At 27.1% G+C, this 13,895-nt stretch overlaps 2 protein-coding genes across 2 annotated transcripts; one reads left to right on the top strand and one right to left on the bottom strand.

Moving 5' to 3' along the window:
- Positions 1-787: 787 nt before the first annotated feature.
- On the bottom strand, positions 788-4,005 carry LOC110620647 (protein NRT1/ PTR FAMILY 7.1). The gene is made up of 6 exons (XM_021764457.2): positions 3,922-4,005; positions 3,507-3,563; positions 2,902-3,016; positions 2,598-2,815; positions 1,950-2,509; positions 788-1,863 (listed from the first exon to the last, which is right to left on the bottom strand). The coding sequence occupies exons 2-6, from the start codon at positions 3,552-3,554 to the stop codon at positions 1,017-1,019; spliced, it is 1,788 nt and encodes a 595-aa protein (XP_021620149.1). The 5' UTR covers positions 3,555-3,563; positions 3,922-4,005; the 3' UTR covers positions 788-1,016.
- Positions 4,006-6,390: 2,385 nt separating this feature from the next.
- On the top strand, positions 6,391-7,518 carry LOC110621581 (AP2/ERF and B3 domain-containing transcription factor At1g50680). Its single transcript, XM_021765852.2, has one exon. It carries the CDS (start codon positions 6,394-6,396, stop codon positions 7,516-7,518), a length of 1,125 nt encoding a protein of 374 aa, XP_021621544.1. The 5' UTR covers positions 6,391-6,393.
- Positions 7,519-13,895: the final 6,377 nt, after the last annotated feature.

Genomic DNA, 13,895 nt, shown 5'->3' on the forward strand with positions numbered 1-13,895 from the left:
ATTTTGTAATTATAGATTTGTGGTTTAATTTAGAATATATTATTTAATAATTTTATATTTTAAGTAGTACATAATATTATATTATCGTGCAACTCATATAATAAAATATCATTTTAATATATATTTAAATTATAAATTTTAAAATAAATTATATATTTTGAAATAAAAAAATTAATAAAAACATAAAATTTTAATTTATATATTTTTTTAAAAATAATTCTATATTATGGAACGATTCCTTCCTTTAATCGAAATCTTGAATTTAACTTTCATGTTTAAAATATTTTTAAAATTTAGACGAATTTATCCGACAAGAATATGAATTAATTAAATAAATGTGTTTTGAATACTAAATAGTTTATTAAAATAAAATTATATTTTTCTAATATTTGAGACGTGATGACACAATTGTTTTTCAGTAAGTTTCAAAATAAAACTCTAAACATATAATACTTTAAAATTTAAAGAGAAAATTTTTCTCCTTCGTTTAGTCTTTCCACATCAGTTTAGATCAGTCAAAACAATAAATTTTAAATATTTTTTTTTACCATAGATTAAAATTATATGAATAAAATTATAAAATAACATATGCTTTTTAGTTAAAAAAATATATTTTACCATAATTTTAACTATTAATTGTGGTACATCCCATATAAATCCAGTCTTAACCAATTATAATAATTTTTCAACAACGTTCAATTGTGATTTATTTTAAATGTATTAAGGCAAAACTGATATAGATATATTTTTTTTCACTTTAATCTTATAGTTGGGAAATTTTTTTAATGAGTGAAATATCACAGGGATTAAATTGTTCCATGCAATTGGCCTAAATTCTTCCCTAAATATTTGTGCTTGAAAAGAAAATATAACCAAATTAACTTTACAACTTAACAAAATCCTATTACCCTGAAAAGAAAGCAATCATCCCCAATAAACAAATCAAGGTCAAACTTCCTTGTTGCAGTTTTTATACTACATAATTAGACAAAGAAGAGTTTCTTTTTTTTATTTAATTAGGCTCTTCCCAACACATCATCTTCTTGTTTGTCCATTTCAGTTTCATGGAGATTAATGGGCTTGTACCAATTTGAACAGAACAAATAGATGAGAAAATCAAAAGCTGTAAGAATAGCAATCAGGAAGTAGAATCTGTCCATATGGCCTGTGTTCAAGTCAGCTGGGATCCATCCAGGCTTGTTATTTCTAGCTGTAATCTTCATTACCATATTAACCAGCAAGCTACTCACATAGTTTCCAACAGAGATTGAAGCCATGCAAAGTGAGCTTCCAAAGCTTTTGATCCCATCTGGTGCTTGCCCATTAAAGAACTCTAGCTGACCTACGTACATGAAAACCTCTGAAGCACCCACAAGAACATATTGTGGGATTTGCCAAAATATGCTCAAAGAGCTTATCTTTTGGCCTGGGATGACATGTTTCAGCCTCTGAATTTCAGTTATACCAGCTGCAACCATTGCTAATATTCCAATAATGAGTCCAATTCCCATTCTTTGAAGCTCCGTTAAGCCCCTAGGATTTCCACTTAACTTTCCTGCTAAGGGCACCAGGATTTGGCGATAAATTCCTGTGCAGATGAGGACACTGCAGATGTCAAAGGCAGACATGCTTGCAGCTGGGAGGTGAAATTTTCCTAGGTTTGAGCTCATGACATTTCCTTGCTCAACAAAGAGAGAAGCCATCTGTGTGAAGACAACTGAGTAAATTATAGTGCATAGCCAAATGGGTAAGAGCTTTAGAACACATTTGGCCTCCTCAACTTGAGTCACTGTGCAGAGCCTCCATGGATCACTTTGGTGTAGCATATCTTCCTCTGTTATAGTTGCTGCCTTGTCCAGGAAACTGATTAAACACAGAAAAAAGAGAAAGCTTTAGTTAAGTGGCACTGAAACTCATTATGAAGTTTTGAGTAGAACTTGAAAACTTACTCGAACTCATCACTGTGAAGAATCTTTCTGCTGCCTTTGATTGCAGATTCTGGTCCTTCTACTTCATACAATTCATCAGAATTAGCAGGAACAACATCCCATTTCCTAGCTGAAGCTACAAACACCTGAGCAACTCTTGGCAAAGGGTTCCCACAAGGTTTTATGTATCTGTATCCAGGAGTCCCCACCAAAAATGACACTAAGGCTATGACTGCAGAGCCTAAAGATGCCAAAAACCCAAGTGTCCATTCACCAGAATCTTCAAAGTAGACTAAAATGGTGTTTGAGAATAAAGATCCAAAGTTGAGTGCAAAATAGAAGTAGCAGAAGAAAGCTTCTTTCGAAGTCTTTTCTTTAGGTTTCTCTTCATCAAATTGGTCTGCTCCAAATGTAGCTATAGTGGGTTGGTGTCCGCCATATCCAAAGGCTACTAAATATATTGATAAGTAGAATATGGCTATACCCACAGGCGATGGTGGCCGGCAAGCTATTACTTCATTGCCACAGCCGCGCGGTTTGATCAAGAAAATCCAAGACGACAGAGATAAGAGAAGCAACCCCTGATTCATGCACGTAGCTGTTAATTAGCAGGTTAATTAATTTACAGTTAAGGGATTAGAGAAGAAGCTGGAGATAATGGTTTATTACCGAGACAAAAATAATCTGAAAGAGTGCACATGTCAAGTAACGACCCCAGTAGGAATCGCTGAGAAAAGCTCCAATGAGAGAGCACATGTAGACTGTGCCAGTCCATTTGCTTACGTTATTAGCAGCAACAGCATTGTCTTGGCCAAGAACTCTCGTTAAGAACAGAACCAAATTCACGCCAACTCCAAAAAAAGCTAGCGTGGCCAGGCCTTGATTCGCTGCTCGCCAAGTTGAATCAAAATATATCATATATTTTTTTTTTCAAATATTGAATTAAATGCTAATAAAATTTAATATATATTACCTAGCAAGATGCTTGCAGCTGTCCACCCTCCTGAGCTCTTCCTTCTTAGTCTATGCTCATTTCTGTTTCCAACCACAGTCACAGCATCTGTAGAACTAATATTTTCTTCTCTTTCCTGTGATAATAATAAATTAATAGAATTAATAATAATAATAATAATAATAATAATAATAATCACAGATGATGCAGATAACTTGATTGCAATATCAGAAAAAGAAAATTCACTTTTTTTTATTATTATTATTTGGGTAACCAAGTAGTACAAGTAATAAACTGTACACCACTATAACAAAGAAAGCAAGTTTTGTGGCCAAGAAAATTGAATTTTTTTTTTTTTATGGTATTCAAGAGATCCAATCATAAACGCAAATGAAAATAATAATAATAATAATAATAATAATAATAATTTTGTTGTTGTCTTTTCATTTTTCAACTGGAAAATAATATTCATTTTTACACTCGTTCTGAATCGTTTTCATTTAGAAAACTAAATTTTTTTATTACAAATAAGATAATTAATAGATTTAAATTTCATTGGGCGTGTAAAGAGAAGAGATTAAAGAAGAAGGAAAGAATTTTGCATAACTTATACGTAATTTGCTTACCTTTAGCGCAACCTCGTTGGCAGAGTTGTGCACATCCATAGCAGCCATTGAAGGTTTCTTTTTACAAGAATAACAAAAAAGAAGTTAGAGATGAAAAAATATAACAGATAATTGTAAATAAAATACAGATAATATCGGTGATTAAAAGAATTCACTGAATATTAAAAAAATTTATTTTTTATATCAAACATTTAAGAGTATGATCGACTCGTCTAGCGATAATACACTTACATCACACGTATTCAATAATTATCAACTATAAGCTATTAAAATAAAGACTAAACATACAATATAGAAGTTTATATACACTTAATCATTAGAAGTATCAAAGTGTAAGAGAGAAAAATGATACAATCAAATAATAAAATTTCACAATAATTAGGAAGAGAAGGCTATCCAAGAGGAGAAAACTCACAAAGAGAAGATCAAATAAACCAAAAGAGAAGTAGAAGTACAAAGAGAAAATGGTTGAGAGAAGTGGCACAAGAGAGCTCAATATATAGGAAAACACAAACAAAAGAGAGTGAGAGGATGTCGTTTTCAGACATGCTTTTGTGATTGGTAATGAATTAGACATTCTTTGGTGGAATAGAGAAGAGCTTTGTGCCATTGAATAGGTCTTTTGATCCATGAAGTTAATGATGGCATGTGGAAAATTTATTTTCGTGCTTTTCTTCTACTTTTTTTTCCCCTCCAAATATATGATAATAGCTCCTCAATTTCACTCCTTGGTTGATAACTTTTCTTGAAAAATAAAAATATTATCCAAAAAAAAATTCCATATATTAATCTCATCACCATGCACAAGCAACAGTTCTGCAACAATCTCAACGTCAATGTTTGTTTTTTCTGCAGGGTAAAGCCTGAAGCCATTTTTTTTCAAAAAATAATAAAATTTTGTAGTGTATATTCTCAACAATCTAAATCACTAAAGCTTAATTATCTATTTTTACTAAGTAGACTTTTCAATAGTAAAAGTTATTTTTCCATATTCATAACTCATTTTTACTAATTAACAAGAATTGGGATGTCACGAATATTGCTAATTTGTATTTGGTCTATTAGAAATTTAGAAAAAATAAAATAAAATAAAATAAAATGTTATATTTGAAATTAATGAAGGTTTTCTAGTGGAGGTACAACTTTGAAGTGAAGATCATTTTCAACCAATTCCCACTATCCGCCACCTTGCATGATATTGACAAAACCTTAAGACACATTACTGTGTTAGATTAATCTTTTTCCACAACAAATATAATTCATTAAATATTAATTTACGTTAAAAATTATTAATAATATACAAAAACATATAATATTAATAGAAATAGAAATTTTATATTATTAATAAAATAATAAAAAAAATTCAAGTGTAATATTATAATTTGTAGAAAAATAATTATTTAATTTGTGTAGACAAAGGGTGGAACAAATGCCAAGTGTAATAAAGAAGGCCTTAAATTAAGTCCATAATCACATGAAGAAATTGACAAATGCTATGAGGATTCATCTGGAATGGCTTCAATCCAAAATCCCATTATATGAGTTAGCACATAGGACAAGCTACCCTACGTACCATGAAAGCAACTCTCAAAACCAATAACGTTGTAGGAGATTAATACACTACACATTATTTTCCATATTTGATTCATTTATATCAAAATAAAAATAAAAATTAATTAGAATTCTTTTCCTGATTTTTTAATAATATTTTACTTATCAAAGAAGCTGTAACTTCCTTGTGCATAATCTTGAATAAGCAAATCAACGACCTTTTATAATAAGGGGAGGAAAATGACTCTGCAACAATAAGCTCCGGTGATGGTGAAGAACGAGTATCAATGACTCCTCCAACGGATTCCGGTGACGGAGAAGAATTTGTGCCGATAATACCAACCAGTGAATCCGAAAATCCGTTGAACCCTTTTGTCATTTATGTTAGAAAGGCGATGATACCCTAACTTCCAATATCAAAGATCTGTGAAGGAATGAATTAAGCTGATGATGAAGCTTCCAAAGCTAGCTAATAACTTGGTTTTCTATAGTTCATATATGAGAATGAGAGAGAGAGAGAGAGAGAGAGAGAGGGGGTGAGAGCAGAGCTTATATAAAACAGATGATATGAGGGCATAACAAAGAGAATGAGATGAGAGATAGTTTACAATATTCAAAGAATAAGGCTTCTTTGGCTAACTAACTTCCGATGAAATTCCATAATACTAGTTTAACGGATCTTTTTTCAACCAAAAAATTAAATAAAAGGCTAGAGGACCATTAATTCGTTGCTTATTTAGTCAACACCTTAAAATTTAGGATTTTTATTTATTTACTTAATATCAGATTCTAGGAAATTATATTTCATATATCTTTAAAGAAATTAATTATTAAATAATTTCTTTTTAAATTGTGAGACCGATTAATAATTTTTTTTATTATATAGACTAAATAATAAAATATTTAATAATTAAAATTAATAAAAAAATTAATTAATATATTTTTAACCGATCCTTTAATATATTTTTAAAATAAAAATTATCAGTTAATGCGTTTTTTACGGGGTCTATTCCAGACAGACAAAAACTATATATGGGGGACTGTAATATCAAATGCTGTAATAGCATATTACATGTATAGTCTAAATTAAGACATGCCCCTTTCAAATTTGTTTTAACTTACAATTCTTTTCATGAGAGCAAAATGGCTGTCAATGCTACCTAACTCAGTTTCATAGTTTGAGCTTTCTCTATCTTCACCATTTTCATGCAACAGATTAATCTGTCAGATGTTATATATTGTTAATAATTAACATTGTTCATTGCTCATCCACATCTCTCATCTTCTTCATAAACATTTCCTTAATCATCTCCTAATTATTACATTCTCTTCAGCAATGGATCTATTAGAAGATGCATCATCAAGCATGCTTTGTAATGCCAAGATGAATCCTACGACTGCAGAAACTTCAGATTCATTCAACAGCCATTATTATTGTCGGATTCGCCCAGCAAAACGTCCGAGGCTAGAGCTTAACAACAGCAACATTTTTGCAGCCAAATTCAAAGGAGTTGTGCCTCAGCATAATGGGCATTGGGGTGCACAGATATATGCAAAGCATCAGAGAATTTGGCTGGGGACTTTTAAGTCTGAGAAAGAAGCAGCAATGGCGTATGATAGTGCAGCAATCAAGATTCGCAGTGGAGATTCACATAGAAATTTACCATGGACTGAAAGGAACATTCAAGAACCTGACTTCCAATCCCAATACACCACAGAAGCTGTACTCAACATGATAAGAGATGGGTCTTACCAACCAAAATTTGCTGATTTTCTCAGGAAACAAACAAGAAGACAAGAAGCTGCTGCTGAGACAAGCCTAAGCCTCAATAACAATACTAATCAAACCAGGGTTCATGGCGGTGATCATGGGAAATTTTCTTTCATACAACTATTTCAAAAGGAACTTACACCAAGCGATGTCGGAAAGCTTAACAGGCTTGTCATCCCCAAGAAATTTGCAGTAAAGTACTTCCCTTACATCAGTGGAAACATGGAAAACGATAAAGAGCATGGATTAGGACATGGGCTAGAAGATGTAGAGCTTGTTTTTTACGACAGGCTAATGAAGAGCTGGAAATTTAGATATTGCTATTGGAGAAGCAGCCAAAGCTTTGTGTTCACAAGGGGTTGGAACAGGTTTGTGAAGGAGAAAAATTTGAAGGAGAAAGACATTGTAACATTCTATGCATGTGTTTCCTCTCAGAGAATTCAAGAAGGTCAGCAATTTTGCTTGATTGACATTAGTTATGGCAATGGCCAAAGCTGCAGCACTGTGGTTGATGCGCCTTGTCAGATTGAGGAAATGCAGAAAGAATTGGAACTCAATTTGGGGCAAAGCATTAGAAATAAATTGCAGGAAGATCATCATGGGAAAGAGAAAAGATTCAGATCAGGCTTGGAATTCATGAACAGTAACAAAGGAAAAGGTTTGAGACTTTTTGGCGTGCAGATTGACTGATGAGTATTAAATGTTAGTGAAAATAGTAATCAGAATTTGTTTGAAAGAAAAGTGTCTGTGATTCAATTATTTTTTTAGCGCTTGTTTAGTACCTAATTCTTCTAAAGAAAATTGAATTTTATCGATAAAATTCAATTCATTTTTATTTTAAAATTAATTTAAATGTAATATAATTAAAATTCAACTCTTTTATATTAGATAAATTAATAATAAAATTTAAATTGATTTAATTTATTCATCATTTTTATTATTTTTAAACAAAATATAAATATTTTTTTTATAAATAATAATCATTTTTATCCCATTAAAATTATTATTAATATTTTTATAATATTTAAACTCTGAATTTTACATAATTTTTTATTATTAAAAATATAAAAATTATTTTTTTAAATTAATAAAATAACATAATAAATTTTTTAATATTAATTATAAATGCATTAAATATTAATAATTACTATTAAATTAAAATAATTTTTATAAAAATAAATTATTAAATAAAAAATAAATTAAAAATCAAAAATAAAAAAATAAAAAGAATTTCAATAGTTAATTAAATAATTTTGATGTAAATAAAATTATTTCTTACAAAATTCTAATAATTCTGATAAGATTCAAAATGATTCTCAAATTTTTTATATTATTAGCTTTGCCAAACATAAAAATTTTATAAAAAAATATTTTTTTAAAATTTAGCATCCCAAACAAAAGTTTTTTTTAATATTAAGAAAAGAAAAAATAAATTCATTCTTCTTATGATTTGTGAATTTGATAAATTAATTACCAAGTTCATTAAATTGAACCGATTTTATTCAATTTGATTTAATTAATTGCGCTTATTTTATTTTTAAATCTTATTTTTTAGTGTTTTAAAATTTAATTTAAATATTTAAATTTTAATTGTGATCTCAATTTTTCATATTATCAATATAATATAATATTGCTAATTCGGTTTAATTTTATTAATTTTTTTATTAAAATCAAATTAAATTAAAATAACTAAATTTTTTAAATTAAATTAAATTAGATTTTTAAATAATTCAATTGATTTTTTAATTTAAATCGGATATTTCTTTTAAATTAATTAAAATTAAAGTAAAATATATATATAAAAAAACAAACTTTCACAGAGGGACTCATATATGGGCTCCAAGAGAGTTATTGGACCTGAGATATTCTTTATATTAGAGGTCTTGTCCACTTTTGTAAAAAAAAAAAAAAATTTATCCATGTTGAATCCGTCACAAGCAATCAATTTTAAGATAAAAGAATGTCGGATCATTTATTTTAACATTCGTTTATTGTTGAGGATATTAATAAATAATTAAACAAAAGATTTCCAATTCAATGAAAAATTAAATTATTGAATTTTAAAAATAGAACATCTAATATATTAATTTTAATATATTGGTGAAAGGTAAAATATTTAACTTAAAATAAAATAAATGAATGAATAGGACATTATACTATAGCCATTGTGGGTTAAATTTTGTTGTAGCTTTTGAATTTAAAGCAATAGAATCAGCAGTGGGCAGTTGTAGTGAAGGTGATATCTAGTGGAAGAAGCTCATAGCCTTATCATAAGACCTCTAATTATCCTCTTCATTCATTCAATGTTGGTCCTCCATCCCATCACATCTACTCCTTCAATAGCCGTTAAAGAAAATAGTCTCAACTCTCAGCATGTGTAATAAAATAATTCAAATCACGTTAAAATTTTAATAAAAAATTTTAATCACAATAAAATATTATTTTTATTTAAATTTTATATTTTATTTTATCTAAAATTTTTTATTTTATTTTATATTGAATTTAACTTTTTATATCATAAATATATCTCTATTATCCCATATACTTCTAATAAAATACAAACTCTATATAATATATCTCTATAAACATATATATTATTATTTCAATAATCAATTTAATTAGGTATTAAACATCACATTAGGGCACCAGTTCAATTTATGATTTCAATTTAACAATTAACATGTAGCTCATAAAATTCAAAGTGATCATGCAATTACTAGTTGATGACTTCATTAACTACAACTCTATATAAAAGCATCAAGGCTTAGTTTAGATACACTTGCCAAAAACTTATTTACAATTGAACTCAAATCAAATTGAAATTGATTAAAATTAATTTATTATTATTTTAAAGCGTTTTTTATTGATTTATTTTAAAAAGAAAAAAATTTTAAATGATTTTTTAAATTAAAAGAAATTGAACCCTTTTATTTCAAATTAATGAATTAAAAAAAATTGGAAAAGGTGTCCATATTCGAGGATAACTATAATTTTCTGTCCATCGTGGAAATTAGTTAATTTAAAAAACTACACTACATATTTATATTTATTATAATAATAATAAATGAGAATAACTATACATTTTTTATGTGACACGTGAATTTATTCTAAAATGGTATTTGAAATGATAGGAAACAGAACTTCCTTCTTTTCACCGCCTTTATCAAGGGTCACAAACTGTCAAATCCTTGATTTTATATATATATACACAATTATTATTTAACCTTGATGTTATCCTGGTATTAATTATTTAATTTTTATATTTTTACAAATACATTAATTATTTATTTTTTAATCATTTTTATAAATTAAGAAAATTAAATCATTGTAATTTTAAAATTGTAGAAACTGAATAATTATAAATTTAATCTTATAAAGATTATATAGTTATGTTTTAAAATTATATAGATTAATTAAAGACTACGGATTATTAATAATTAAAATAAAGAGAGTAATTAAATGCTCAATTATTTTATAATTAATTTTAATAAATTATAGAAAATAAATACTAAATTTGTCCATAAATAAGCAACCCTTAAATAATTTCAAAAAAAATTACGATAAGATGTTTATTTTGTTGAGAAATACATTAGTGGACAACATCAAAATCAAAGTTTTTATATATATATATATATATATATATATAAAAGAAGTCAAGAGAAAATTATGAGAACAATAATGACACAAGAGATGGGCATGTGGCCCTCATAATCTGAAAGGAAGACTAGCAAATAGTAAGTTATGGGACACGTTGAGGGTAGCAAGGTGTGAAATATTAGGCAAATGTCTCCCACCTTCCATTGTTTCCTCCAACAATGCCCTTTTTTTTTAGGTCTTCATCACACTCACCCACCACTCTATATATCATTGTTTCCACCTTTCCAGCATCTGTGCAGTCTTCGTATAGATTGTTTACAAATTAATGGGTTTATAAATAATTAATAAATCATTTAAATTAATTATTTTAAATTAAATAAAAAAATAAATTTAAAAATTATTTAATTCAGTTTAAGTGGAACCGTTATAATTCTACTATTCACAAAATAAAATCTAAAAAATAAATTAAAATTATATTATATTATTTTTCATGAGAAATTAATTATTTAATCTCTTTATTTTTAAATTTTTTTCTTCCAATATAAACTGTTAATGATGTATAAAATAACTAAAATATCATTACTAATGTTTAAAATAATTAAAATATCATTATTTTTATTATTAAAAAAGAATGATCTCATTTAATTAGTTTTTAATTTATTTATATAATTAAAATTATTTATTAAACTATCTAAATTTGGGAAAATAAATTTTAAATTTTTATAAATAAAAGTGTTTATGATTAATTTTTTATTAATTAATGAGTTTTATGGACAATTTAAATTTAAAAAATAATTTAATTTTAAAAATATAAATTTAATGAGTAAAAGATTAAATAATTTAAATTTAAAAAAATAAAATGAAAATATTGTTTCTATAATAGAATGATAATTGAATTTAAAAAATAAAATTTATAGTAAATATTATATTAAATTATTATATTATTTTAATTAAAATTTTTTTTACAATAAATATTATTAAAAATCAATTTCATAATAAAATGATAAATAAGCTATTGATCATTGTTAATTTATATTAAAAGAAGATATATTGTAAATATTAAAAATGAAGTTGCTATTAATATATTTTAATTAATAAAATATAGATAAATTATAATTTAATTATAATATTTTATTATTTTTATAATTTTTTAATATATATTTATTTTATATATTTGATTTTTATTAATCATTTATTGAATCTAAACTATCTCTCGCAGATTTCAGTTTAATTTAATTTGATTAATTTTATAAATTAATTTAATTTAATTCTCTAAAAAATTAAATTTAATTCAATTTTAAACCGAATCGATCGGATGAATTCTACACCTTACCTGATTATATATCAATTTTGATACCGGATGTATCATTACTTATTTATACCTTCGTTATGAATTTTTTTTATATAATTTACGTTATTTTAAGTAATTTTTCCTTCTTTAAATTAAAAGGTAAAAAATCTAAATAAGCTCTTAAATTTTTTATTAAACTTGATATTAATCTTAAAGTCCAAATAAGTCGTTTCTAATATTAATAACGAAATATTATTTTGTAATTTTGAAATTAAAATTATTTTCTACTTTTAACAAAAATAAAATTGTAACGAATTTTAGTATCTAAAAATTACTGAAAATTTACTATTAAGACTTAATATTTTATCATATCAAAACTTATTGGACTTCAACGGTTTATTCAATTAAAAAAATCAAATTAAACTTTAATGAGACTTAATTTTTTTTCTGAAATTAAATTATCCTTTCTTTGTATTTGGATAGAGGAAACAAACAAATTTTTTTTTTCTATATAGTTAATAAAATAATCACTCTAGCATTGGCAGATTCAGCAAACTCGAAATGCATTATCTAACTTATGCTTCTTTATTTATAGCATTTTTTTTTATCATACACTATGTTTCTTCATTCACAGCAATTTTTTTGACAATACAAAAGAGATTGCAATTGAATAGCTCAGTGCACAAAAGAGTACAACAACAGAAAGAGAGAACTATTACAAAGTTCAACCGAAGTTTATCTCAAACCAGTACAAAGATAGAAAGTAGACCAAAATATTCAACCAAACTAAATCACACCCAACAATCAAATGGACCACCATCAAATACTTGAACTCCACTGACTATGACACTATCTGTCCGTATAGAACTGAATCCAAGAGAAACGCCTAAGAGAAATGTATGGAATGAAGAAGAACCAAGCACCAAGACATCCACAAATAGACAGATCCCAAATCGTCAAGCCACACAATAAAGAAAACAAACGCTAGAAGGTGATAGAGAAGAGCTTGAGGTAAGTACTGGTTTAAGAGTGACGAACAATTAGATGTATGGTGTAATATCCGATTAAATTTCAGTATCGAAATTTAAAATTTTCAATAGAATCTCTGTTGGAATTTGAGATTTTAAAATTGAAAATTTTAGAAGTGTAAAATGGGTTTTTTTTTATAAAATGAATTTCAAGTACTTAAAAAATGTGTTAAAAAAATATTTTATAAGAGTCGTAAGGTTCAACCATCGAACCTGAAGGTGACTCTTCCGACCTACCTATAAATAGAGTTCAACTCGAAAATGAAAAGAGATTTTGTCTATTTTCGAATAGAGACAAGGTTTTTTTTTTCTTTTTTTTTTCTAGCCACTCTAAATTTAAAGACAGCTAATTTCAAAGGCTTTTATTTAGATTAAAGTTTTTCAAGTTTGAAATCTAAGTGACAAGCTTTTAGAATTTTTTTTCTCAAACAATCTCCTTCATTCTCGCAGATGGATCAATCCTTCCAAAGGTAGGTCTCGCATTTCTCAAAAGAAACTTATTTTTGAATTTTATTTATGTTGCCCAATGCTTTAGTTCTAATTGCATGCAAGTTATATGGTTTAAATGAGGAATTAAAGATTAATGCTTGTTAAAAAGAAAATGAATGATTTTAATCCTTAATTAATGGTTGCATGTGGAAGTTTAAACTAGATTAGAGTGGTTTTGCGTGTTATGAGTTGATATGGAATGTTTTTTAGCCGTTGCGTGTGAGTTTAATGTTGTTTAGAGAGTTATTGACAGAAGGCAGAATCGGATTTCTCTAACAGAAGGGCTCAGGTTCGGCTACTGAACATGCCTGTGAAGGTTGTCACTTTAGGCAACCTAATCTGTCTTCGAAAGTTTGACTTTCATATCTGTAAAGGGACTCTAGACCGCCGAACTTGCTGCCAAAAATTCCTTGTCTAGCTGATCTCAATCTGTTTTCTACGTATTTTCTAGTACGTTTTGAGGGATTTCTTAAGGTAGTTTTAAGAGTTTTAAAAGGTATGTTTAATCTTTCATTTAAATTTATCTGTGTAGGATCGGACTTGGGAGATCATATAAGTCAACAATGAGGTAATTGCTTCAGTGAGAGGTCGATTTCCGCCAGAGATGAGTAGAACAAAACTAAACTATTATTTTAATCAAATTAAATGCTATTAAGCATATT

Source organism: Manihot esculenta, chromosome 3 (assembly GCF_001659605.2).
Source record: "Manihot esculenta cultivar AM560-2 chromosome 3, M.esculenta_v8, whole genome shotgun sequence".
Classification (NCBI taxonomy): Eukaryota; Viridiplantae; Streptophyta; class Magnoliopsida; order Malpighiales; family Euphorbiaceae; genus Manihot; species Manihot esculenta.

Bases quoted from the DNA above. Each gene is read 5' to 3' on its own strand.
- LOC110621581 (XM_021765852.2), top strand. From the start codon at position 6,394: ATGGATCTATTAGAAGATGCATCATCAAGCATGCTTTGTAATGCCAAG.
- LOC110620647 (XM_021764457.2), bottom strand. From the start codon at position 3,554: ATGGCTGCTATGGATGTGCACAACTCTGCCAACGAGGTTGCGCTAAAG. The intron at 2,816-2,901 runs GTAATATATATT...CTTGGCGAGCAG, and splicing joins AGCTGCAAGCATCTTGCTAG to CGAATCAAGGCCTGGCCACG. The intron at 2,510-2,597 runs GTAATAAACCAT...TGCATGAATCAG, and splicing joins TTCAGATTATTTTTGTCTCG to GGGTTGCTTCTCTTATCTCT.